Here is a 26,401-nt window from a genome sequence, read left to right as displayed (position 1 = left end):
CTGGTTCAGGCACTCTTCGAGCAGCATGTGAAGCGGACTGCGAGGACAGCGTCAAGATGTTGATCAGGTCCACAAGATGCTGCCTCGGGCGAGATGAACTACAGGTTGCTGCTAGACATCATCGTTCAGGAATTAGGGACCTAGTAGTCCAAGAATTCCTAGACCGCAGAAAGAGGCTAAAGGTCGTAGCAGAGACCTTCCTGTCAGACGAATTGCGCCATGCGCTGAATATCACACCTGATACTCTGTTAGGATTCGATGTCTTCATCACCTACCGGACCCTCAACGAGAGCCTCGCTAACGTTGACGAGTTTCATGAAGACTATAAACATCTATGGTCAGTCTATGATTCGACAGGCGATAATCTTGAGCTATCAGATCGGCTTTGGGATGCCGGCTTCCGAGATGTTGATGAGGTAAACGAAACTGGCGATACTTGCCTTGCAAGGATAGGATGGAGTCCATTGATATGGAAATTTGTGGGCTTGTTGAGAAAAGCGAACTGGCTCGTCAGCAAAGGCGCCGACATCAGTCACAATATATCTGGCTCTTCAGCCTTGCAAATATTGGGACACACTGTGGGGACGGCTATTTATCTGGTGAAGGACACCGAGGAATTCGCTTCACATTTGAGTCAAATGAGCGAGGACTGCAAGAGACTATTGCGCAGAATAATTTGCGATCACATTAGAGACAATTGCTGCTGCCCCTATTCTTTGGCTGGATGCTCTGCGCTCACGAGACTCTTGGGCGGTCTTTTCCCAACAAGATCTAAAGAAGGCATGGACGAACTAGTACAGAGACTTGCGACGATGTTGGAGATACTTTTCGACTCGGAGGAGTTCCATACTCGGGAATACATCACAGGCAAAGTTGTCCCATGTGTCTTACGCTTTATTACTTCTCGAAGTCTGGGAATATCTCACACATGCAGCCATGAAGGGCACCAAGCCTACGAGCCAGACGAGATCGCAGAGATTCAAGATGAGGAGAAGGATTCGATACGGCTGTCGCAGCAATTGGTTGAAAACTTTCTCGCGAAGTACAAAGAGCAGACTCTAGCATTACCAGATTTCCTGACAGGTTTTTGGTGGACGCATATGAATGAGGTCCTCTCGACATGCGAGCCGGCTAGTGCAGAGGAGATCAGTCGAATCCTTGAAACAGGGGTCACTTTGCATATATAAGCACTGAAGAAACTAAATTGGGGTTCCCACTCAAATTCAGATTGGATACAATCATGCTTAGGAAATTTTTGCGTGCACATTATTAGGCATCAACTGGCGCCCAATACTATCCCAGTATATTCTATTCTCAATAACTGATACACCAAGAAGTGAAAGGGGCTCAGTCCCGAGTGGCTAAAACTATGTAGGGCTAGCACACATGAGGTATCAGTATAGTGAAAAGATGCGTTACCGGTTTGAGATCAAGGTAGTCTCCTATAGTTAGCTTGTTCCCCTGCCAGTCGTCAAACCGTGCAAGTGAGACGGCCTTCCAGGACTACCAGGACTATTGAACACTGTCTGAACGGAGCTGAACCACTTGACCCATGCAGAACAAAATTCTAGGAGTGATCAGGGAGGAGAGACGAAAATTCAGTCCATTGCCCCCAGGTAGGGGCGGTTCAAGTCAATCGGCCATGGGTGAAGAATGGAAGACAATCATATGTAGTCAGTAAATCACTGTATGATCCGCCGCATATTCGGAGACTGCCTGAGCCTTTCGATCCAACATTTACTAGGCGCTACTGTTTATGGGCATTTACACAACACTACAGGAACAACCGGTCTATGTCACTGCTCATTTCCGGGAACACCACGAGAGCTGCCTGAAGCCGCTGCAACCCCACCATGCAGCTCTCAAGGCCAACTGTTAGCTCTGAAATTCGTCTGGCATCCATTTGGGAGATCGAGCATTGGATCTCATCTGCTAGCGCCTTGGCCGCAAGTTTATGTGCCTGCACCGCCAGAGTAGGATACTACACGGACTCGTTAGTCCTGAATTTCCAGGAGACGCTGTCTTTTACGTACTGGGTGCGCACTAATGTCTTCAACGTTCGCCTTTAGGCCACTCTTGCCTTGAAAGCCTGGACTCGAGACGCCTTGACTTGCCATGGCCAGATGAGATATCTGCATTGCGCTCATACGCCGTTGGTCCCTGTGACAGGCCCTTTTTTCCTTGAGAGCGTTCCATAGCCGCTCCCTTGCCGTTGATGACGACGACGTTAATGATATCTGCTCCGCAAGTTGAGACTCAAGTTGGCAGATAAGCTCGCAGAAAAGAAGTATAGCGAGGTCGACATCCGTGGAACAGAAATAAACGCTGCGTAGCACGTTGGGTCGTGACCGGTGCAGACTCATGGCCGCCGAGCGATCAATTTCGCCCCAGGCCAATCTCCAAACATCGATCAAATTCGTCATTGCGGAATAGCACCTATGTAGTTCTTCATATTGGACTTTATCTGTGTGGAGCTGTTCGAATTTCAGGGTGAAAATGGCCAATGTTTGCCATAGGAGTATGCCGATGGAGCCTGCCTGACTCACAGCTCGAGCCACAATCTCGTCGGAGATCGGGCGACCCCATAACGCGGTTACTCTGTACGTATCGGTTTGGGCTCGCGCGATAATGGAGTCTTCAAACTCTTGCCTATAACCCCAAACCTGCTCTCGCATTATATCGATTGTCCAGTCTGAGCTGCAGTTGCAGCGGACGAAGCGAGTAGCGGTACAGAGCACTCTTCCCGAGTAGACTACTGCTGCTGCGTGAGACATGGAGGCTAACCACTCAACAGCAGCGATCAGTTCCAGGATGTATTTTTGCACGTCAGATGGCAACGTTCGGACTGGGTGAGGTTTGCTCGCAGCCTCGACTCGCCTTGTCCGGTAGGGAGGATCTGGTGACGTGTCAGGGTCAGGCACGCAATGTGCACGAGCTTCAGCACAGAGTGTCTGGAGGCGCTGAAGGCCCTCTCGCGTAGCGTAAGCCGCGTCTTCAAGAACGCTGCTGCTCCCTTCGGGCGTCGTTGGTGGGAGCAAAGTGCCAAGCAACAGCAAACAGAGTGCCAGGCGAAAAGATCTGGTGGCCGCAATGTTTTCGAACACCATCTGTTTTGCCTTTTGCCAGGTCGCCCAGGCAATGTCCCTTGCTCGTCCATGGGACCCGCCCGTGCCGGGAAGGCCATCCTCCTGGACTGTGAACTGTGACGCTGCTGCTATTGCTACCCACTTGTATGCCTCGTTTATGGAGTCATGGCGTGAGCTATAAGTCGGCATGGAGACCTGAAAGAGCGCATCAAGGAGGCTTGCTGCGAGAAATATCTGTGGCGCTGCATCTTCGGAGCCCGACGAGGTCACACTTATATTCCAGAAGCGGTCGATCCTGGATCGCACAGGGTCCAGATAAGGACTGATGTAGACACTTTCACCCAATGGCCCGAGAGCCGTAATACCCAAGGAATAGCAAGGAGGCATGCACTCCCGCGTCATGCACTGAGCCAGGGGCATGTCGACGATATCTATGTATAGATAGAGTCGCTGGAAGCACACTTCATGTAATACCGCCTGCCTGGCCAAGTCTCCCTCAGCGGTTGCTATGGAAGTTAGACTACCTAGTACAGAAGCGGCCTCCACATGTTTTCTCAATATGCCTTGGCTGTCTTTGGTCGACCCGTCCTCTGAAGTGGACCCGGTCCTTGTTACAGGGCCTTTCCTAACTTGTCGTGAGCTTTGTCTACTCGCAAGCCATGTAACCGTACATTCCACACCACGCAGCTTGCAGGTCGAGCAAGCTGTTAACAACGGCTTGTGATTCTGGCTGGCGCCCCTTGGCGGCAAATCGCATGCCCTTTTTGCCGAACGGCAGGGGTCACAGCAATGATTTTGCTTCCGTGCGCGCTTCCTTATCCCGGGCAGCAACCCACGCGGAAGTTGGGAATGATCATCCGCAGGAACCTGGCTAACTGGGGCTGGGCAAGGCAATGTCTGTAGCACAGATTCGAAGGATTCTTGCCATTCCGCGGCTCTGTTCGTAGCAGAGGGAGCCGCGAAGGCGCCAAAGGGATCCATTTCCGAGCCGCCGGGAGCAGTGGATCCTGCATTATACCCTACTCCTTCCCCCATAGGGTGCGGAATTGTAAGTGGAAACTGGCTCATCAGGGCGCCCATTATCAAGCTCCAGTCATCGTGGCTACAGGGATCGTAATTGTGAGCGTACTCATTCGCAGGCTCGGAAGCCATCTTCTTGCATCAAAAGCAATGATAATAGAAAATCCTGGGATGTCGACGTAGGGAAGAATAGCAAGCCCTGGAGAACGGGCGAGCCACTCCTACTTAACCGCAGGGAGGGAAATACGGATCCGCGGATCCGCGGCTCCCACTATCCTAGATGAGTGAGTTCCCATAACCCCGCTCTTTCTCTTGTTCCAGGATTTGGATTTGCCGTTAACCTACCGTAATAGTCTAAACCACATGGATCGGCTATGTAAGGAGAGATGGGTGGACTGGTTAAGGCCGTTAAGCTGGGCGAATTTTGTTGGGTCAAGCAAATATTGCTCGGAGTCCGCGGGATCCGCTCTCCCTCGTCAGGGAAAGCCAGTCAGGCAAAGTGGCTGAAAAACTAAGGAGCGATGAAGCGGCAAAGGATGTGGCCCCGGATCAATCAATATGCCTGACTTCGGGTGCGTATGGATGTTCTGGACATGCAACAGCGGGGGGCCTGCGTCGTCGGTCCCGCGGTAATACAACTTCCAAAACATATCAGCACCCAAGAAGGGCAGCCCTAGGCACGATTCGAGGATCGGTATGGACATATTTGAACGTCGTACTCATTGCCAGGGACAGGATAAAGGCATGTCCCTTGCCCTAAACCTGATGGTGTATGCTTGAACAGAAAGCCTCTCCTCTTGAACCTCACGGTACATATGAACATGCGCCCTTCACACAACACGCAGGATATTGATTACGATGTGGTGATTGTTGGAGCCGGAATTTCCGGAGTCAACTTCGCTTACCGACTTCAGGAGCGAAATCCGAATCTGAACTATTGTATCTTGGAGGCACGCCATGAGATTGGCGGGACATGGAGTCTTTTTCAGTATCCCGGTAAACAAATGAAATCCATGGAGCCTCCGAGGCCTTAAAGCTCCACTGTCTGATCCATTCTACCTTGCAGGTATACGGTCCGATTCCGATCTTCACACCTTCGGCTTCGCGTGGCGTCCTTGGCTAGAGAAAGAATCCATTGCACAAGGCTCGATGATTTCCAATTACATTAAGGAATCGGCCGAGCAGGAGGGAATCGATCGAAAAATCAAATTCTTCCACAGTGTTGACAGGATATCTTGGTCTACGGCAACGAAGGTATGGACTGTGGATGTGACCGTGAAGGACCTGGGAGCTGCTAAGAAGTCCCTACGCACACGGTTCATCATGCTCGGGACCGGTTACTATGACTACAAAACACCCATGGATGCTGAGATCCCGGGAATAGCGGACTTCCAGGGCACGGTGGTACATCCACAGTTTTGGCCAACAGACCTTGACTATAGTGGCAAAGACATCGTCATCATCGGATCTGGCGCCACAGCCGTTACGTTGCTGCCGGCACTGGCAGAAAAAGCATCCCATGTCACGATGCTGCAACGCTCACCCACTTATATCATGCCGGTATCAAAGGAGAGCATGTTCGACAGAGCCATTAGATCCATATTCCCACATTTTTTGGCGTTTGGAATTATCCGTTTTAAATGGATTCTGATGTCGCTGTTGCTCGTGACCTACTGCCAATGGTTCCCCAACCACGCTCGGAAATCCTTTCTTAGAAAGGTGAAGCAAGAACTACCACAGGGGGCGTCTCTCGATCCTGACTTTACTCCCTCATATAATCCGTGGGACCAAAGGCTATGTGTGTGTCCAGACGGGGACTTCTACGCTTGTTTGCGTCGTGGTAAAGGCAGCATCAAGACAGGGGTCATCGATAGAGTTACGCAGGCAGCTATCCGACTCAGATCAGGCGACGAGCTCAATCCAGATATTGTTGTGACCGCCACAGGCCTTAGAATGGCCATGGCTGGCGGCATCGAGATCATTGTTGATGGCGAGCCATACCAGGCGGCGGACCATTTCATGTGGAATGGTGCCATGCTCGAGGGCCTGCCCAACCTGGTTCTCGCGATTGGATACGTGGATGCTAGCTGGACTTTGGGAGCGGACGCAACGGCACAGCTGGCGAGCCGCTTGCTGAATAGGATGAAACGGGATTCGGTGAGCATGATTGTACCTCGTTGCAGCGATGATGAGAAGAAAGGAATGAGAGAAACTCCGTTCCTCTACCTGAAGTCAACATATGTCCAGCGAGGGAAGAGCGTGCTGCCAAAGGCAGGCGATCGTTCTCCGTGGCAGCGTCGGTCATATTACTGGAAAGACATATTTACTGCTCGCTGGGGTGATATTTGGGCTGGCATGGAATGGTCGAAATGAGAGGGCCTGTCTACTGCGACCTCGCGAGGCGTTTCTTCTCAATTTGTTTTCGCTGTACTGCGGCATTCTGGATAGCTGTCACACAGAGCATAGAGCATAGACTTAGTTTCTTGAGAACCTCTCCTTCCAGGTCCTACAAGAGCAATGGATTGACGATGTTGTCAGCGCCGGTGATTCACTCTATTCTCAAATGTTAGATACACGTCCACTCAAACATATGCTCCTAACAGGTACAATTATTCACCATCACAGCGTTTTCAAGATGTGGATAGTCCTCATCTGGCAGTATTCTGCGCTAGTCTGAGTGTCAATGACGGATCATGTCGGGCGTCTATAGACAATGTGTCATCCCGTCAGCTATATCATTCTAGTTGATCGAGACATAGTATTTCCCCTGGGAATTCATTGGTCATGTTGAATATTACTAGATCTGTTGTTCAACGAGGAATGTTCAACAGCTTTTACGTACATTACTACAGCGAAGTAACATCGCCAGTGCCTGATCGGAGATCTGGGTCGCACGACACATGATAAACCTTGATTGGAGGGACACTACCTACAACATATGATGAAAGGAGAATGAGTCGCGGATTGAAAGTCACAAACATCATCCACCGCTAAAGCTTATGCCCCTTGCCCCAATGCCATGGACAAATCCCGCGCGGCAAGGGCGCCGCTTGCCATGGCGCCTTCGATCGTTCCTATTCCCCAGGTTGCTATGTCGGCCCCTGCAAAGTAAATGTTTCCATGCGGCTTCCGGAACATTGGTGGGCCTGTTGTTAGAGTTCCCGGCCGGTGCATCATCCACCCCCCCTTGGAGAATTCGTCAGCAACCCAGTCATGGCAGGCCGTATCAACTACTTTAATCTCCGGGATGAACTTGCGCAGGGCTTCCTGAACTGCATGTAAATCCGCAGGGTCAAGAGCGGCAGCGTCAGCGCACATGCACATGATAAGCGTGTCTCCGTTATAATGCTTTTCGAACCTGGCTGCGCTGATGGGATGCTTCCCGGGCGGCGCAACCATCGAAAACGGCTCCATCTCGCCCTTCACTCGGACCCAGACCTTGTGAGCCATCACTGGGTTCCTCCGCTCAATCATCGAGCGCGCCGCTGGGGGTACGTCTGGGCTGATCTTCAGGTCGCCCAGGGTATTCAGGGGTAGCGCAACCACGGCCGACCGAGCGTTGATGAGCTGACCTTGGCGCGTTGTAATCGTAACACCACGGCCGCTATCGGCCACCGCACATACAGGCGTTGAAAGACGGAGCTCAACATTCGACTCGGCCATGATGGCACTTATGAGCTGCTTGGTGCCTCCCTGGATACCCCAAGCTCCGGCGGTCTCGAAAAAGGCCGTGAAGTCTCCAAAGGTTGTTGCAGCCGCCTGCAGAAGCTGTGCAATCCCCTGTTTCTTGCATGAATGGATGACGCCTGCTAGGAGCCCCTCCAGGACATCACGCTCGTAGTTGGACAGGTTCAACGAATTAATGCGATCTTCGATGGTTTCCTCTTCGATCTCGCGGTTCTCGAGAAGGTCAATCTCGAATGGCACCGGGAACCGAGCTCGGGCGTCTGCAAAAAGTCGTTGTACTAGTGGGATGACTGTCCCATACAAGTCTTCGCTCCCACCAGAGTGGACAGCCCCATCGGCCAGCCAGTAGAACCTGCCCCCTTCCATGGGTGGCTTGAGGGACATTCCGTGGCGCTGCAGCTCACGCCAGACGTGTGCTTGTGTCCAGTGGACATAAGCTCCTCCCAGTTCGAGCTCCAGTTCCCCATCGAGCGCGTGGTCCATGTAGGTTCGTCCTCCAATGCGATCACGGGCCTCTAGGAGCACGACTGAGTAGCCTTTCTGACTGAGATCCCTTGCGGCGACGATTCCCGCCATTCCGGCCCCAATCACAGCGACGTCGAATTCGTTCGGCATTTTGGGCAAGTCGGCTTAATGCTGTATATTCGGAATGCGATGGTTGGATTACTCGAGACAAAGATTGTTGGGTTGCAGTATTGAATTTGCTCCTCAGAGGACAGCTATGAGGGTCTCTGATATAAGTCCTGGGAACGGACATTACCGAGGCTGGAATGAGGCAATGCTGAAAGACGCATCCAGGAACAAGCGGTCAATTGTACTAGGACTGCAGATCATTAAGCTAGCTAATCGAAAGCGCGGATCCGCGGATCCGCGGATGGGGCTTGAATTGTCACGAGCAGTAATATCCATGCCACTATTGTGCCAGGCATCATTATTCCACCTCTTTCCTCGCCATGATTTACGAAATGTTGGCAACAGAATTCTGGACGGAAAACGATCGTATCGAGGTAGTGACAGTTAAGCTATTGAAGTGCTACGGGTTGGAGTAGGTTGATACTCTAGGAGGATGATGGATCCACGAAACGGAAGCAGCTCAGCCCATCATAGCATCGTACTTGATGACGATGCCTGTCAACAAAGAGTTGCTAAATTTTCTCGAGTCCAATATTTTGGGTGATCTAGAGAAGGGAATAGGAGCTATTCTTCGCCACTTAACTGTCAAATATAGTATTCACACGGCTCTTTCAACGGACCGAACTAGTTAGGCCTAACCATATCTCCTATTGCATTGCTCAACACGAGTTAGCTCTACCTGAATGAAAACCACTAGACTTTCTCTATGATTTCATTCTTGGGGATGCCAACACGTCCCAAGGCCTCGTAGAATCTGACCGGGGTAGCCCAATCTTCCGGACAAAAGACGCCATTACGCTCGAGACCATCCTCAATTGCCATGACCATGAAGGCTGCACATGCCGTTCCCGTCGCAGTACCCATAGTTTTGCTTAGAGACGCGTTCTCGTCTGCTTTGGGTGTACGCTTGGTGATCGAGACAGGAAGACCATTGCGTGTGCCAACAGCTCGAACAAGCAAGCCGGTCCCATTTGCCACCACCTTGCCCCGAGCTGTGTCGACGAGGAAGCTAAGGATCTCCCCTGCCGTACATTCCCCTGTCCAAATCTGCTCGACCATTCCCCACAGAGCGTACCGTAAGGGGCTGAGCTTGCGATTCGCGTGAGCGACCAGTTGGAATAGCTCCTTGATCGTGACGTCACCGCCGCGGAACTGTGCGGCCATTTCACCAAATGCCTCACCCATTCCTGCCAGGGAGGACTCGTCGTTGGCCAGATGAAACAGGAAATCGACAGCGTCGCTCATGGTCAAGGCATTGCGGCGGACGGCGCGGCCGAGACCCCTGGCGATCCCGTTAAGCGGGGCAGGATCCAGGCTACCAACACAACGGATTCGTCGAGCGTTGGGAAAGAGGCGTGGAAAGGTGACTGGCTCCGGATGCGCAGTCTCGTGGAGGAGCATTTCTCCTTCGCCGCCCAGCATTGGCGCGTAAGTCGTTTCAACCCATGACTCGTTCATTGTCGGCTTGCCGTTTGCCCATGTGAGGCAGGGGCCAGCAGCAATATGCATCAAGTGTTCCAAGACCGCCTTGCCGGTTTTGCCCTTTCCGTCGCTGACACTCCAGCAAATGTCGATTGCGTCGACGGTATCGAGCTCCGCAGTGACATCAAGCACCATCACGTTGGACATGCCTGGGGAAACCCCGCATCCGATGTAGCACGGCACCCCTTCGGTCTTTGCACGCTCATGGAGGGCAAGGGCGGCTTGAGTGCTATCCACATCGTCATCAAAATCAAGGTAAGGCACCTTGGCTTCCAGGCACGCGGTAAGGACGGGTTCTGAAGTGCGCATATAAGGCCCAGCACCAAGCACAACCAGTGCGGCACCCTTGATTGCTTCGAGCAGGGCGGCACGGTCAAAGAGATTCAACTGCATTGTAGAGATGCGGGAAGGTGGAAGATTGAGTTTGGCGACGGTCGTCTCGAGCGTGGAGAGGTTGATATCCGTGAGAATCAGGGCATGATCACTTGCCTTGGCGAAACGCTCGACGGCCAACCGGCACATTTCGCCAGCGGCACCGATGAAAATCACTGGTTTGGGGGATCTGAGCGAACTCATCATTCTTGCGCTGAATAATACGGGTAGTAAAGGAGTCTGAAAGAAGTCTGAGACAAGTGATGTCGATGCATCCTTTCACAGAGGAGTCAAATGTGAAGTTATATACACCTCAAGCTAGCCGTGATTCCCCTATGTAGGGTCGAATCCGGAAAGCAGACAGCTTCCATTCTGCGCAACTTTCAAGCCATCGCGATGAAATCCCAAGCAGCATGAGATGCACTTCGAAGCTACCGAGCGGATCCGCTTACGGCTCCATGGTCAGCCGCGGCTGCGAGGCTATTAATGAGTATGAAGATGTGTAAGAGAAAACCCGTGCGCAAGGACATGTGGTAAGACACCCTTCTACGGAGCGCGCGGGTCCCGAAAGGAACATCTCCGATTATGTTGCATGAGCAGTTCAATGGTTTCGAGGGCAACCGCGGATCCGTCAAACCCAAATGATAGTTGGATGATATGCTGCTCGCAAGTATGCAGCAGTTTACTTGTGCGGATATTCCCCCAAAGGTCAAGCTGAACATTCCTCTCCGAGCAGCCATTGGGCCCAAACAGTCATCGACCACGGAATATACGCACTGAGAACTGCACCGTTTCTTTGAGAAGCCGAGTTGATGAACCGGAAATGCCAAAGGAGATGGACACGCCCTCCACCCAATGGGTAGAGGCAAACAGTTCCGCTACCTATATATATACAACCCCACCCTCTCTCTGCCTGACTGCAGGCTTATCAGTGTAGTTGAAGCAAACAAAACATGCTGTCGGACCAAACTGTGACGTCGCAAGCAACTAAGTGGCCCCGGACCAGACTTTAACGTTTGCCTATGAATAGGTCTGGCAGTGCCCTCATGGATGATTGAGGTGATGCTATCTAAATACGGTGGTGATTAGCATGGGTGCAGTTTATGGAGGGGTGATGTCTAGAAAATACATTCACCTAAGCTAGAGAATACATCACTAGTCTGAGCACTCATTGCACTTGGAAGTTAGAACAAACTTGTTGCATACTACTCAGTCACATTATTCTCAGTTATATTAAAACTATTATAGGTGTATGATATGTAGTCCTTTCTTAATCTAACTATAGTTAGATTTAGCATATTTGGATTATCTTATTAGATATATGATAATATGAGAGGCTGAAAGCTAATATAATATATAGAGTTCACCATGAGCATGAACAACCATTAAGGTTTTTATATATATATTCATGTATTTTATTATGTTTTAAGCGGTAAACCACAAACTCACCTAATATGGCTTAAATCTATTTTTTATTAAGTCAGGATAAAACCTCTGCATATAGAGACTTATCTAAATAATATTTTATACTAGAATTATTAGTATATAAGGATATATTGTAACATCTTATGGTCACAAAATGCCCGGTTTTAAATAGCGGTTTATCCAACCCAAACCTAAACGAATCTAACCATTGATAATTAGTAGATAATGTGACTTGGCCAGGAATGGTTTAGCTATACCAAGCGTCGATTTTTCGGTTAAACTCGCACCGAATCGGAACGGATCAGGTTTGATTTTGGTTTCTTAAAATTTATACTCTAAATCGCAGCGGCTCGGTTCCAACTGGTTTGAACTCGCCCGAACTTGGACCAAATGCAACTCTAGGATAGCCCGGCTCTAACCTCCCTATGTTATTAATAAGGATGTTATTATAGCTATATTTCTGTATGCAGCTGTCTACCAGCAGCCCAGCGCCTCAATAGATGCAGCATTAGTAAATAGTAGTATCTATTTATTAGATATCACATGTGCCACCATTAGCCTCTACCTGGGCTTTTTATTTACCTAGCTGCGGACAAGGTGCAGTTTCCATTAAAGATAAGGGCACTGTGTTACAAAAGTTTTATAGTGATGGCAGCACTAATACCCTAACCTTCTGGGGCTGTTTAGCTAAGGCTGATGATAATAGCAACTTTACCCTTTAAACTTAGTATTAGGGATATTGGAAACCAAGGGAGTAGAGACAGAAGGCTTAGGCCTATATATATTGGACTTTTTTATTTATAAGCTTAAGTTCTGGTTTTAAAACTAGCTGTACTATTTATATGGGACTTCTTCATATACTATAGATTATTTCTGTCAGGGGGATTCCGTCAGCTATGTCTATAAGTTCTTTAGACACACTCTGAAAATTTAGTTTGCTTTATCCCCTGTGATCGTCAGGTCCATCTCTGTACTAGCCAAGATAGATATTATGTTTACCCAGGTTGGCATGGGAGTTATGCATCAGACATAACTTACCATTATTTGCATTGGACCTAGTTAATCATCCCAAGATGGATGTCTTTATAGATTATAGGGACTCACAGGATCAGACTCCCGCCTTTCAAAATTGAAGTACGCCTGTTATATCCTGAAGGATCCAGCATACTGACCCTTAGAGAGTCTACCACACCAACCCTTGCTCTCTGAATCCTGATTCTCTTAATTCTCTTACATAGCGTCCCTTGCGTGCGCATATGTACAGTGTAGTTGCCTACCGCACTGTGCCCCATGCTGTCAGAATACTTCCGTATATTATCGACATGGAATTATTCTCCCAGATATGCATCAACTTTCATCGCAATAACATCTTGCCTGGTAGTTCCAGCCCGTGGCTATGGGAAAATTGGGCCATGTCCTGGAGCTTGCCAATTTGTCCATGATCCTAGCCTGATTCGCAGAGACTCTGATGGAGAGAACAAATATCTTATCATCTTATGCATCTGCAACCTCCATTAAAGTTCCATGAACAGGACTAGTTCATCGTGGTCATCGGCTCCAAAAATAACACTAATCCCCATTGAAGGTACCGAGAACAATACCAGGCGGCAACACAAACCTCAGTGCAGACACAAATGTTAAAATGGGCGAATTCAATAGTGGAGGGAAATCATATCGCACCGAGACGTAAACGTCGGCAGTTCCAGGGCATTCAAAATTCAAGAACCGAGGCTGGCATGCCGATACATAGGCAATGAGTTTCCCAGAGAATGCGAGGATTGTAAAAACCGGCAGTAATCAAAAGTCAGGCAAATGCCGATAATGGATGAAACTTGGTTCGTTGTTCCCTGGTGGAGGATAGAGTTTGGTACCCAAATTTCAGCACTCGTATAAATCTGACCACAACAATTAAGAACATGGATGCACCTCCACAATGAGCCATCAAATTCGATGGTTATCCACAAACAAGTTGGTCCCTTTTTGAACTGCTGTTAAGCGCTCTCATGACCCATACTTGATCGAAGACAAGTATTTGGGATATTCTAGATTCAGTATTTGTGGACCATTCCCCACCTTGACTCAGAGCAGTACCCATAAGCATGCTTGTTTCCAGTCTTGCCAATAATTGAGAGTTTGTACATACTCCCAACGTAATCACATGCTCATCCATATCCCATATATCCATTAGTTGTATACTGTATATTGCATCTCGCTTTTGGAGTAGACAAGAAGTTATATAAGAGTTCAGCAGGTCTGGGTCCGCCATAATCCATCTCCAAGTATAGAGGCAATCTTTGGGCTCCTTATATGTAAATCTAGAGACACAAGCTTTTGTGTAGAATTCAGTAGCACATTTCACATACACTAGAGATAGAAAGGAGAGAATCCTTGTGTGTCTTGCTCAATTACCCATAGAACAAGGGATTCCCTTTATTAGGACTTAAACTTTGTTGATAGTGGTGGCTTAAGTGCTTGCTCCTGTGGCCGGCAAGCCTTCGCTGGAGGCTTGATCAGGGACACCGTGCCTATAAGAGGCTTCTCTAAATGAAGAATAAACGCCATCGTAATGTCTTAAAGCGCTAGGCAAATATATTATTCATTAACAGGCATTTTTGAATCAGTGTGGTCATCGTAAGGAAAATGAATTAGACTTCGATGCTTTTGATGCTGTAGCCTGATTCCGCGGGTGTGACCATTTGAGCTTTACTATTGAAGGCCACGCAGGGTCCTTGCCCACGATGCCGAGGCAAATATGGTGGGATTCTCATCAACTTCATTAATGGATATGCGTGATCAAGTAGTGCGGAATTACCAATACAGCTTAAACCAGCCAAGACTACAGCTGGGTTGGCTCTAGGGATCATCCATACCATGTCTCACTCAATCCAGTGGAACTGCATCCGCGCTGTTTCGGACCCGAGATATGGAAGGAGGATGGTATGGAAGAGTTGTTAGTAGATCATTACTATATAATAGGCGCAGGTTCCGTCCCCTAGTCTGTTCATGCTCCTCAATCACATCATTGTCCTCGAAAACGCGCCCACTACGCAGCGTACTTGGCAACATGCGGTTCCTCTCCGGCATTGTATCCGTTCTGTCCTCGTTGGCTCTGTTGGGATACGCGTACCCATCTTCAATCGATGTTAGAGGTACTGGCTTCGTGCTGGGAACTTTCAATTCGTGCCCTGACTCATTGTCTAGGTATCCCAACTACCCAGCTCGATGACTTCAAGTTCTGGGTGCAATATGCTGCAGCCACCTACTGCCAGCCCAACTATGTCGCCCCAGAGGGTACCAAGCCAACCTGTTCCGTGGGAAATTGCCCTGATGTAGAAGCAGCCGACACTTACATCAAATACAGTTTCTCCAAGTCAGTCACTTATACATACATTACCCACTATCTAACACCAAATAACATCTCACAACAGCAAAACCATCACTGACACCGCCGGCTTTGTTGCCGTAGACAACACCAACAAGGCTATAGTCATCGCCTTCCGCGGATCCTACTCAGTGCGCAACTGGATCACAGACGCGACCTTCCCCCTAACCGACCCGGGGCTCTGTGAGGGCTGCCAGGCCGAACTGGGTTTTTGGACCGCCTGGAAGCTCGTCCGCGATGACATCCTCTCCATCATCAAGGACCTCAGATCCCAATACGCAGAGTACAAGGTCGTTGTCGTGGGCCACAGCCTCGGCGCAGCCATCGCCTCACTCGCGGCCGCTGACCTGCGTACCAAGAACTACGATGCAGTCCTATATGCCTATGCTGCGCCGCGCGTGGCTAACAAGCCTCTGGCGAAGTTCATCACGGACCAGGGCAATAACTATCGCTTCACTCATCGCGATGATCCCGTGCCGAAGTTGCCACTTTTGACTATGGGTTATGTCCATGTTAGTCCGGAGTACTATATCACTGCCGCCGATAATGCTACCGTCACTGAGAAGGATGTTTCTGTCTTGGACGGAGATGTGAACTTCAAAGGCAATACGGGTACCGGGCTGCCTGATATTTTGGCGTTTCATTCGCACGTTTGGTACTTTGTCCATGCGGATGCTTGCAAGGGGACTGGGTTGCCTTTGAGATAATTTATTGGCTCTGCTTGCGGCTTCCAAAGATGAGCTGGACGGTGATCATTTTATACTCCTTGGTACTCCTTGGTTTGGCATATTGTTTTATTGAGGTAAATGCACTATACGTATAATGACTGTGTCAATGGTATTGGAGCTCATTGAACAATTTCCATGTAGCAGCACATGTAGCGCACTCAAACTCTCACCCAATATTTCATGAATAGGCTGTATCCTCGCCTGTATACTACCATCCCTCCCAGGCATAATGGACCTCGTATCTACATTCGCATTGCCGTGGTTCTTCAGACCGCCTTCCAACGACCAGTCAGAGTCCCAGCCCTGACAAATGTGCTCTTCGCTCGCGCAGAGCTCTTATCCTGCTTCTGCGGTGTCGTTTCCTGATCCCGCCGTGCTAGAATTGCCAGCCAGTAGACTATATTGTGCGGAACGCGGTATCAACAATAGAGCCCCCGGATGCTCAGTGGCTCTCTTGATGCGTTTCTTTTCCAACCACATCAGAATCCCAGGGACTCCAGCCGCCACACAAGCACAACCGACGAATAGTCCGGTAGTCCAACTTGGCCGGTTAAATCGATTCATCGCCCACATACAGGCAGCAAGGCAGATCTGAAAGACAGTATTCAGGATATTGCCCCAGATTACCACATGTAGTTTCCACCTCGGCGTAGGCGTAGGACTTCGTCCTTTAGAGGGATTATACTGAGTTGTAGTAAGTAGAGCATTCCCATTTGGCCCGGGACCCTGGTAGAACCAATTTGCATGAATCGCTGCCAGACGATCGAACCACTTCCGCCGGGTTCCTGCCCCCAGACCTAGTCGCCAACGGTACCACAGGTAGAGATCTCGAATCCGCCAGGGCGCAAGCCCGAACCCCGTGACGCAAAAAAGCGCATTGAGGATCTGCGAGTCGACCTCGATCCAGATCCGGCGAGAGGAGTACAGATCGTTGCAGCTGGGATGGCACATTGCCGGTGCGGCGTTGCACAGTAGTAGAAATAACATCCCACCCCATGCAATTACATTAAGGCCGTAGACCGTAATTGCAAACCCCAGGGGCGTCAGGACCCAGCGGCCGAAGGAACGAGCAGTGGTGGTCCATGATGAGGAGGCCTCTGCCTGTCGGCTTGTCAGTAAATTTGGAGAAATCAGGAGAGGTATTAAGGGCCGGAGAAAGACTGACTGTGTCCTCTTTCTCGGAGGAATGCTTGATGGAGGCAGTGTCATTAGTTTGAGAAGTCATTAGGGCCATCTTCAAGTTTTCATCCTTGGAGCGGAGGAGACAAAGGAGTGCGGAGGTTTTTCAAAAATTCAGTGTTGAGAGGGCCCTCGTTCTCATACCCATAGCCATAGCCACGGCGGCATTTCCTCGATTCTGCAATGGATACGAGTACGAATGACGATCAAACCTTACTCCAATACCTCTGATTCGCTGGGGATCGGTACCCACTAGCATGCTCGCAATTACAAAACGGTTCTCCGGAACATGCTCCACCCGCACCAGCCCAGGAATTGGCGCGTACGAGCCACGAAAAGATATGCACAGGAGTACATCAAATCACACTCCAATCAGACATGACTGCCTGTACGACATTCTCCTTTGCTGCCTGCCTAAACTCAACTTACCATGTCGATCCAAATACTAAGAGGGCATGTGGGCTACATTATCATCCTAAAAATCTGCCCAGCAGAGACGGATCCGGGGGAAGATAGCGCTTTAAATATACAATATACCCGATTGAATAAATATAACAAGTCAAGCAAAATAGCAGGAATTAATTAAGACAACAGCGACGTGATTTAAAGGACACTTCTCCACATCTTGATATAATGCTCTGTCCTTCCTGGTCCATCTCTCACAACTATAGCAGCTTTTAAAGCCCCTGTCCTTGGCAAGTGTCTGGAAGGCGACTCCTTCAGGCGAGTTTCTTGTGATGCCATCAAATACAGTTGCAAGCTTCTGGGCATTCTGTAACTGACCCTCCACAAAGCCGTTGATTACTTGCTTGTGCATCCAGTTCTGGTTCGCAGGAACATCCTTGATTCGATCTGCGAGTAACTGAACAGCCTTCTCTAGCTGAGACTCTGGAACAGCCTTCAGAATGAGGCCCATGTCTGCGGCCTCCTTGCCACTTATTAGATCCCTGGTGAAAAGCATTCGTTTAGCCTTCTCACCACCAATGCGCACCACCCAACCGATGCGAGCGTCCTCGGCCATAACAACAAGATCACAGCACAGAGCAATATCGCTCCCGCCGGCGACAGAAGCACCGTGAATCTGTGCAATGGTAGGTTTTGCACTATAGAATAGCTCTGCAAAGCAGGCTGTGTTTTCCCTCATGGTGGAGTAGTCTCGCAAAGGATCGTAGCCTTTACTAATGTCCTGGCTGCCGTCGGTTTGGCCCCGCGCAGCGTGTTCTGCAAAGATCTCAAGATCGTAACCACCACAGAACCCCGGCCCAGCCCCTCTCAGCACAATGCAACGGACCATGGGATCAGCATTTGCCCGCCTCACAGCATTTCGTATTTTCTGAGGCATGGACGAGTCAATGGCATTAAAGCGTTTCGGTCTGTTCAGGGTTATGTATGCGACTCTCCCATCTTGAGAAGTTTCGTAGAGAACGCTGTCGGTCATGGTGGACAGAGAGAACGTGAAAGTCTGGGAAGAAAGTGTGCTCAGATACAGGAATGAGTTCAGCTCGGCTTGTCTAATATGTGGCAAGTTGTATCTGTTGACCAAGCCATATTTTGTGTTAGCGCGGTACCTGGAGCGAGCTTCCTACTGACGGAACGGAGTATATGGAAGAGAATTTTGACACCCTCACAGACTTGGACACAAGCGATTGTCATTCCTGGTAAAGTTACGAGGTTGATGAAAGAATGGCAGCCGAACCAGACACAACCTCAGCGGGAGATATCCGACGGAGATGCCCCGACGGAGACGGTCCGCAACGTACGGAGAAGTTCACAAAGGATAAGACCTAACATACAGCATTAAATCCAAACTACCCTAGGCAAAGATCAATTGTCGCTCGTCTAGTTTGGTCTTCACTATTGTTCAGTGCGCGGTCGGCATTCACTGTTACAACAACGGTCATGTTAGAACGTTGGACCCAGAACTTGTGGAAGCACACACCATATTTCTTTGGGCGGCAGCTCGTGAAGCTTATTGAAATGCCTCCAGAACCAGCCGGAACTAGAGAATCACCGGCTACATGTAACAAGTAGACAAATGTGGGTTTCCAACGAGCATTCTGCCTAACACGGGCCTGGCATTTCCTGGCTTGACCCGCTCCTCGTTTTTGTGGCCCTAGCCACACAGCATCCACACCTCGAACTGGCTGGAAATTACAGTTTTTCCCTTGCTTCACCCATAGTGGACCAGTCCAACAACCACCTACTGACACCGGCCATTTCGGATGTTTCACCCCGCGATAAACCCGCAGCATTTGGTGTATATGGCAGGAATACCACGTATCCCTAGTTGCTGCCTTATGGTGATATTCTTTGTCTCCATTGCCCAGTTCAGTTTATGAAATGCCCACTGCACCGACTCGTCCGACAATTTGGCCCGGTCAATTAGGAGAGAGGTCACCGAAGCGTACTTGTCGCTTCAGAGCGGTACAACCCAACTTTCCCTTGACCAACCCTGGCTTTATCTATGAAACTGTATTGCCATCCTAGCAATAAGTTGATGTCGACGTTGGTCAGAAGAAAACCAATGCAAAAATTATGGTGGCCTGCTAATCGTCGCTCGCCAGAGCATGGTGAATGATCTGTATCTCAAGGTCCCCAGCCAAGGAAAAGGAAAGGCCTACACGACCGGACTGGCCGCACCTTGACACCACTGGTTATTTCTCGTCTTTTCGCCATGGGTAGTGGGGGCCTCGTTCCCGTCCACTCAAATGGGTAAGGAAGCTGCGTAGGTCTGTCGCGAAATCGATGCGAAGGAATATCTCGAACGCTCAGCAGTAACACTTGACGGTATCCGGAAGGTGTACGGGGCAGCTACTCAAGTCGTGCCATATTTCAGAACCAGACACGGCCATCGAAGCGGAGAATTCTCGATTCTATAAGGCCGGGCGCCCCTGCACCATTTCATGTTGTATTTAATATACGCCGTCCATAAAAAGGTACTCCGTAAAAATGTTTGCGCTAACACCTGTTGCCGCTTTACCGACCATGATTTATCATTGATGGCGCAATATTGTGCCGCTATGATTATAGATACAAACCCCAGACTCAAGAGTACTTTGCGTCCGGACTCCCTTTTTGACCTAGTGGTGTTTTATTTCAACGATTGCCTAACTCGTCTGTATATTGAAGAGTCGGCTCGTCCTGGACACTACAGTATATACATTGCAACCAGACTCCGGAGTTTAGAGTACTGTAGAGGATAAAGATACAGAACTGGAACCATCTCGTGTCGCGAGCAAGAAAGCTCTGGCCGACTCACGAATGAAGATGCTCTATCCTGCGTCGGACCAATTCTCACGCAAGGTTGATCTGCAAGCCGAGCGTCGCGTTCATCACGGAATTTCCGTAGAAGAACTCCGTCCTACCAGACCTGTCAGTTGAATACGGCGACAATAAGGGCAAACAACACATACCCAGCATTGCCGACATTCACGTATGTCGACTCAGTAAATCTGCCCAGATTGGCCATGGCGAGTAGCCAGTCCTTGAGATCACCAGAGAAAGAGCCCTCAAACTGCTTGGTAGGCAGAAGGCTGCTGACCGTTATCCCGGTGTCGGTGTTGATATCCTCGTATAGCGTCCACGAGGTCCCAAAGAGGTTGTCAATGGTTGCAGCCGGTCCTTTGGTCCAGCCGATGGGCAGTTGGCCGCCATCATACTGCAGCCACAGCATGAGCTCGCGTGACGAAGAGGAAGTCGAGTCACCTTTGATGTCATTGGTCATAAAATCGAAGCAAACGTTTCCTTCTCGGAGTATTAGTATTTAAGGCGGATCTGAGGCATAGCGAAGTTATCGCACCCTTAAAATAAGTGGTATTGGTACGCGCCCAGTTGTAGACTGCCGGGATTGAGTCAATAGCGGACAGTTTGGTCTCGAGATTCTGGGTCAGGCCGACAAAGGAGTACCCTTTGGGGACGTTGCTCCTATGATAAGACCATGTTAGGCAGTTGATGTCGACACAGAGTCAGAAAGCTTACGTGCTCTCGACATAATCGATGTCTGTCATGCTGCTCCATAGAACCTCCTTGGTGCCACCGTCGCTCGTAGTGACCCCAGCGTAATTTGTGCATTGCGTGCCGACCATCTGAGCCGCATTGTACAACATGTTGTAGACAATCCATGGCGAATTTTGAAGGATGATATAATCATAGTCTCCGCAGAGAGCGGTCGGGGATTGAGCCCGATCAAGAACATCGTTTACTGCTGGAAGAGCGCAGATAACGTGAGCCAACAATAAAGCCGCCAGGGCAAGAGACCGTCTGAAGCAAACCATTTTGTAGTTGTAATTTCTGAAACCAGCAGAATAGATTATTTGAAGGAAACTGTGAGGATAGGATGGACAAATTCTCCAACTTACAATGAGTAGTTCTTCGAAACATTCTTATAAACCATCGATCCGCCCCTTTAGCAATACAGGGCTGATCTACTTCTAACATTCAAGTGGGTCCTGAGATGGTCGGGTGGAGCCAATCTGGGACCGCGGTCTGTTTCTGATGTATGCTCTTCATTGATTCCATATGCTGAATTCCGAAATACTTCTCTGTGGTGCAAGAGGAGTTATAATGTGAATAAGTGCAGAGACTAACATAACTAGCAGAAAGAGAGCGATTTGCCGAATCACGATCAAACAATTGAATGAATGACAAGACACTATTATATACTGAAAGGATTGGATAATTAACCAGTTAACACACCATATTCATACATATTATCTGTAGACCCATCTCAGACAGAGCCACTGCTAGCATGTGCTAGTTCTTACAACTCCATCGCTGAGAGACAAGCAATAACAATAATAACGCCCAATTACAGTGTCTTCGGTCAGAAGCTATAGCGATGCTCTCGACTGTGCTTCTTCTGGATTAGAAATCAGTTACTAGATTATATAAACCACGTTGAAGGCTCTGAAAAGCTCAATAGCTAAGCGTCGGAGACACTGAAGAGTTATTTACCGGGAGTTGAGTCGAGCATCCGGTCATAAATCGAGAAGCCTTTATGCTTGCGTATGAAATCTATTGAGGTAATGTCCTGCCTTGTAGTGGGATTTTACCACCTCATATTTTACCGGGATTTCTCTAGGATTCTATCAATGCATAACCAATATTATTTACCATTTGCCGTATATTGCAACAAAGCCAAGAGGAGACAGGACATAATGTCCATTGGTAATTCCACGAGTAGGGCACTTGACCTGAACCTCCCAATCCACGGCGCCAACAGCTGTCCGCGCAACAGACAATCCCACGGATCATGCTTCTGCTTGAGGTTGTATAGTTGGTTGTAGTTGGCCCCATAGAACGCCGGCTGCAACAAAAAAAATGGGACAGCCATTGTAATTCAGGCTCATGCATATATACCTTTATTAGGGGACTATGCAGTTACTCCATACGTGGCTTCAGGGGAGCACAAGTACTGTTATTGATCTAAATATAAATGCCAATTACCCGAGTGTATCATCCGTGAACAAATCCTTGAATATGATGGTTCATCATGGAGATGTGTTCCCCACGTTCGCCATTGTTGTGCTCAGATTCTACGATTGCTGCAATTGGGATCATGTCCGCCAATCGGCATTTGCCAGACCTGGTCACTGCCGGTTTTCAGAGTCCGCATTCTTCGGGAGATTTATTATGAAATGGCATGCCAGCCTCGATTCTTGAAAGTTGGATGCCCTGGAAATGCCGACTTTTACGCCTCGATGCCATGTATACGTTTGTTTCTACGATTGAATTTCGCCCATTATCACCCAATTATCAGGGCCGAGGCTTTTCTTGTCGACACTGGTCGTCTTATGGGTTACTGGTCAGACAATATGGCTCATATCAGTCTATTATAGGACAATTTATTTCCGATACCAAGAATTCAGTCAAGAGGAACTGTATGCGAAATTACTCTTGCAATACTTGGACGAACAGATTACTTTGTATCGTACTCAGTCTTCTGTCAAGCTGAGAAATGTCTACCTCCGAGGATAGGACGCTATAATTTGCTACTGATTAGCGAAGCCTCCAAGTTTTCAGGTTGTCTCTCTGAAGATTTCCAGTAGCAGCTCGACTTGGATGTTAGAAGTCTACAGAGTATTGTTTCTGTACGAATAAAGAGCCATGATTCGTAGTGTCCGTACTTGGTTTACTGCGGAAAGAGTAAGGTGGCGCAAGTTTTTCGGTAGGTCGTTGTCCTTGGCGTATGACCTGAACAAATCAAAGCAAACATGTCTGGAATAATTTTGCTCCACAGTGGCGCCCGCAGAACATTTTATGATGCTATGTGGACAACCCTACCGCCGGCTGCCCTTCTGAAACCTTCCTCATTGAAAAGGGTAGAAATAGTGGGAAACAACCTAGGAGTCATTTGCATAGCAAATGGGTCACTTCATTATCAAAGACTAGTCCTAAATATCAATATCAAACTCCCTACAAATTCGCTACTGACTTTCATGGTGCGCTATACATGTTCTGTTGCATGCCATGCTCATTACAATATGCCACTGTTGCGGAGCTGTTTTCTGTTTATCTTTATGCTGCTTAGCCCAATCTGTCAAGCTGCATGGGTGAAAAAATCCCGATGCGGTTCATCTCACCCAAGTGCCCCGTCGGACAGTCCTTTCTGGATTGATAGCCTCCATGGAACATTCGACACCTTTGATGCCTCGATTGTCTTGTCATTATCCCTATTAGGTGTCCACAATCAATCACGATTCTCCTGCAATGACCTCAACTTGACGGGTTTTGAGACCGACTTGCGGTTCCACGTGCTCGGGCTTCCAGTAGGTTAGGTAGACGCTTTTCGGAGTCAATGCCCTCTACCAATCACTGAGACGCTCACGCCGTAAGTATTGTTGATTGCTCCCTAATACACACTCACTTATACAATTTTCAAGTCCCGAAGGGCTACTTTTCTCACAATACGAGCTTATATACTCCCTCAGCCATGCTCATCAGCTCCAGACCCTCGCCGGAGAGTTTAGCATGAAAACTCATAATGGCGTCGAGCTTGACTGTGCAGGGGCAAACATTACCCCAGAAATTGGAACAACAGCCTCTGCAGCTCTTACATATACCCCTGCAGGCGTGATGGTCCTTGTCGGCATCGCTTCGTGGCATCGACACTTCCACAAGCTCGGAAGAAACTCGCCGTTTGAGTACAGTACCGCCAGGATTAGCCATGACCCTGTCCGGGAGATAATTTTCGATCTAACTGATTATTTACGCTACATTCAGTTCATATTCTTGGCTGGGTCGCTTTCCATTGAATACCCGGGGTTCTATCAACCGATAGTAGGCCACCTGGCTTGGTCTTCGCTTCTCTACTGGACAGGCCCGATTAATCATGGCTTCAGTTATGCTGGAGTGGAGGATGGCATGTACGTTAGCAATGCATCTTACGGCCTAGAGTACATGGCTCAGATGATCGGGTTTCCTCAAGTGCCGGATATCATGCTCGACGCATTCATCAACCTCTTTATACTAGTTTCCGCTCTTATTCTGACTTTGCTGACCTTGCGCTTGATAACGTCCAATCAGCTGCCCCCACTGAGTGCGATGATTCGCCAAGCAGGTTGGATCATTCTCAGTATGACTCTGCCATTCTTCAGCTTCCCTCTATTGTCCTATATGTCGTATGAAATGATCCTTATCGGGTATCTTCCTAACTACCACCTCACTCTAGTCGGGGTGGCGATGGCTGTTCTCGTCTGTTCAAATTATCTCAACGCTCGCCAATATGAGAAAGAAAAGGAACAAAGCGCTACGTCATCAACAGGACTCTCCCTCCAGGACGACCAGTCGACCGGTTCGAGAGAGTTACTGCGCTGTTTCACTTTTCTACCACAGGCTATTCAGCTTCTACAAGGTATCATGATCGGAGGATTACAGAACTGGGGTTTAGTCCAGCTACTCGTGCTCGGAGCTTGTGAAGTTATAGTTCTTCTCCATATGATCCTACAGCCGCACTCCAGGTTCCTTTTCTCAAAATCTATTTGGTGTGCTGCTGTCCGCCTCCTGACTCTCTCACTGAGCATTGCGTTCGCACGCCGGTCGAGTGAGACAGAGAAACAATGGATTGGCTACATAATTTTGTGCCTTCATGCTGTTATAATCTTCTTTGGTTTCCTTGTCGATTCAGCATGGCAGCTCTTCCGAGCTGCTTGGAAGAGAATCGACGGAAAGCAAACCTCGTCAACGGATCGAGCAGACCATGCTCATGCGTTACCGGTAAGCCATTCCGCAGATCTTTCATGCTTGCTTCCAAAGGCTGATTGGCTGTCGCAGCGTGTAACACTTACCGAGTTTTCTCCCGACGCCCGTGACCATAACGCGGTATATAAATTGGAACACAATTGTGATAAGAATGGCAGGCTCTCTAGCTTCCGTTATCCGGGACCATCCGGGACATTCTATAGAGGCTTCGACGACGAAGACCACCACGACAACAACAACATAATGATTCCCTTATCCTCCGCGCCAGCAGATATAAAACGAAACATAACCGGCTACTCCGCTTTTTATAGACCTCCGCGGCCTGGGATCAGAAAGCATGTTGTCGAGCCTGACGCCTCAAGCCAAGAGTCAGTCTCCATAAACTCGGCCAGGGGTTCAAGCGAAGAGATATACTATCATCCGGATTCGGCACGGCGTCGCCGAGACACTCTGGATGAGCTCTTGGAGGTGCCCGCCAGAGACGATGTGGACTACTCCGTAAGAGAGTCAGATTTCTACTATGGGAGACCCACCGGCGATTCGGCACCGCCTCCGACATCAATTCCGCTGGAAGATCCTGGAAAAGAACAGACAGGCCGGGGTACTTTGTATGAATGGACTTACAGAACTGTAGCAAGGTTGAAAGGTTCCAAGCCAAAGGAGAAAGGTTTTCAGGTGGTGAGGCCACCACGGCCTACATGAAGTTAAGATTAACATGGACGGAGGCAGTATATACAGGATGATAAGTAAAGTGGCAAGAAATGTGAGGTATGAGGCCATCGAAGACGGCACAATTTCGAGCATTGCAGCGAACTCAAGGATTCCTGTTAACAGACTGAAGAAGTTTAACACATTCCAATGGTCGGTGAGTTGGAGCTTGTTCCATTTCTTCTTGGCCAACTACTTAGCGATTCGCCGGCCTTCGCGCTGGACTACCTGGCGAATCATCTTTCGGGCATTGTGCCAAGAATTTGTTGATCGATCTTAAGAAGTGTCCGTGGAATAGCTGCTAGATTGAGCTGAATATTGTGTCCGAAATTCTGCACCAGAGTAGTAAGAGACCTATCTAACTATCCCGGGGTGAGGGAATTACGGAAGGATTAAATTGAGGGAAAACAACAACTCATGCGGCAGGAGCACTAGCAGATGGCAAACTATGCAAGCATTTCACACAACCTGTCCTGTGCAGCATCAGGCTTGCAACATTT

General features: G+C 49.0%; 8 protein-coding genes across 8 annotated transcripts; 3 read left to right on the top strand and 5 right to left on the bottom strand.

Annotated features, from left to right (window-relative positions):
* Window positions 1–1,774: 1,774 nt before the first annotated feature.
* Window positions 1,775–3,506, bottom strand: ALT_0035 (uncharacterized protein; the record flags this gene model as incomplete). Its single annotated transcript, XM_089598906.1, has 2 exons — window positions 1,775–1,981; window positions 2,034–3,506. 2 exons carry the CDS (start codon window positions 3,504–3,506, stop codon window positions 1,775–1,777), a joined length of 1,680 nt encoding a protein of 559 aa, XP_089456570.1.
* Window positions 3,507–4,921: 1,415 nt separating this feature from the next.
* Window positions 4,922–6,479, top strand: ALT_0034 (flavin-containing monooxygenase; the record flags this gene model as incomplete). The annotated part of the gene is made up of 2 exons (XM_033563773.2): window positions 4,922–5,102; window positions 5,173–6,479. 2 exons carry the CDS (start codon window positions 4,922–4,924, stop codon window positions 6,477–6,479), a joined length of 1,488 nt encoding a protein of 495 aa, XP_033419664.2.
* Window positions 6,480–7,103: 624 nt separating this feature from the next.
* On the bottom strand, window positions 7,104–8,408 carry ALT_0033 (flavin monoamine oxidase family protein; the record flags this gene model as incomplete). The annotated part of the gene is made up of 1 exon (XM_033563772.2): window positions 7,104–8,408. The coding sequence occupies one exon, from the start codon at window positions 8,406–8,408 to the stop codon at window positions 7,104–7,106; it is 1,305 nt and encodes a 434-aa protein (XP_033419663.2).
* A 711-nt stretch (window positions 8,409–9,119) lies between these two features.
* ALT_0032 (saccharopine dehydrogenase family protein) lies at window positions 9,120–10,487 on the bottom strand (the record flags this gene model as incomplete). Its single annotated transcript, XM_033563771.2, has 1 exon — window positions 9,120–10,487. The coding sequence occupies one exon, from the start codon at window positions 10,485–10,487 to the stop codon at window positions 9,120–9,122; it is 1,368 nt and encodes a 455-aa protein (XP_033419662.2).
* Window positions 10,488–14,769: 4,282 nt separating this feature from the next.
* On the top strand, window positions 14,770–15,794 carry ALT_0031 (lipase family protein; the record flags this gene model as incomplete). The annotated part of the gene is made up of 3 exons (XM_033563770.2): window positions 14,770–14,854; window positions 14,907–15,075; window positions 15,134–15,794. 3 exons carry the CDS (start codon window positions 14,770–14,772, stop codon window positions 15,792–15,794), a joined length of 915 nt encoding a protein of 304 aa, XP_033419661.2.
* A 287-nt stretch (window positions 15,795–16,081) lies between these two features.
* Window positions 16,082–18,432, bottom strand: ALT_0030 (1,4-dihydroxy-2-naphthoyl-CoA synthase; the record flags this gene model as incomplete). The annotated part of the gene is made up of 3 exons (XM_033563768.2): window positions 16,082–16,191; window positions 16,391–16,916; window positions 17,710–18,432. 3 exons carry the CDS (start codon window positions 18,430–18,432, stop codon window positions 16,082–16,084), a joined length of 1,359 nt encoding a protein of 452 aa, XP_033419659.2.
* A 1,856-nt stretch (window positions 18,433–20,288) lies between these two features.
* On the bottom strand, window positions 20,289–21,268 carry ALT_0029 (xyloglucan-specific endo-beta-1,4-glucanase A; the record flags this gene model as incomplete). The annotated part of the gene is made up of 4 exons (XM_089598905.1): window positions 20,289–20,355; window positions 20,408–20,738; window positions 20,794–20,918; window positions 20,973–21,268. 4 exons carry the CDS (start codon window positions 21,266–21,268, stop codon window positions 20,289–20,291), a joined length of 819 nt encoding a protein of 272 aa, XP_089456569.1.
* A 2,695-nt stretch (window positions 21,269–23,963) lies between these two features.
* ALT_0028 (uncharacterized protein) lies at window positions 23,964–25,895 on the top strand (the record flags this gene model as incomplete). Its single annotated transcript, XM_089598904.1, has 1 exon — window positions 23,964–25,895. One exon carries the CDS (start codon window positions 23,964–23,966, stop codon window positions 25,893–25,895), a length of 1,932 nt encoding a protein of 643 aa, XP_089456568.1.
* Between the last annotated feature and the right edge of the window lie 506 nt (window positions 25,896–26,401).

Source organism: Aspergillus lentulus (assembly GCF_001445615.1).
Source record: "Aspergillus lentulus DNA, contig: Alt01, strain: IFM 54703, whole genome shotgun sequence".
NCBI lineage: Eukaryota > Fungi > Ascomycota > Eurotiomycetes > Eurotiales > Aspergillaceae > Aspergillus > Aspergillus lentulus.
The sequence above is the reverse complement of the archived record's forward strand: the minus strand, read 5'-3'. Positions and strand labels throughout refer to the sequence as shown.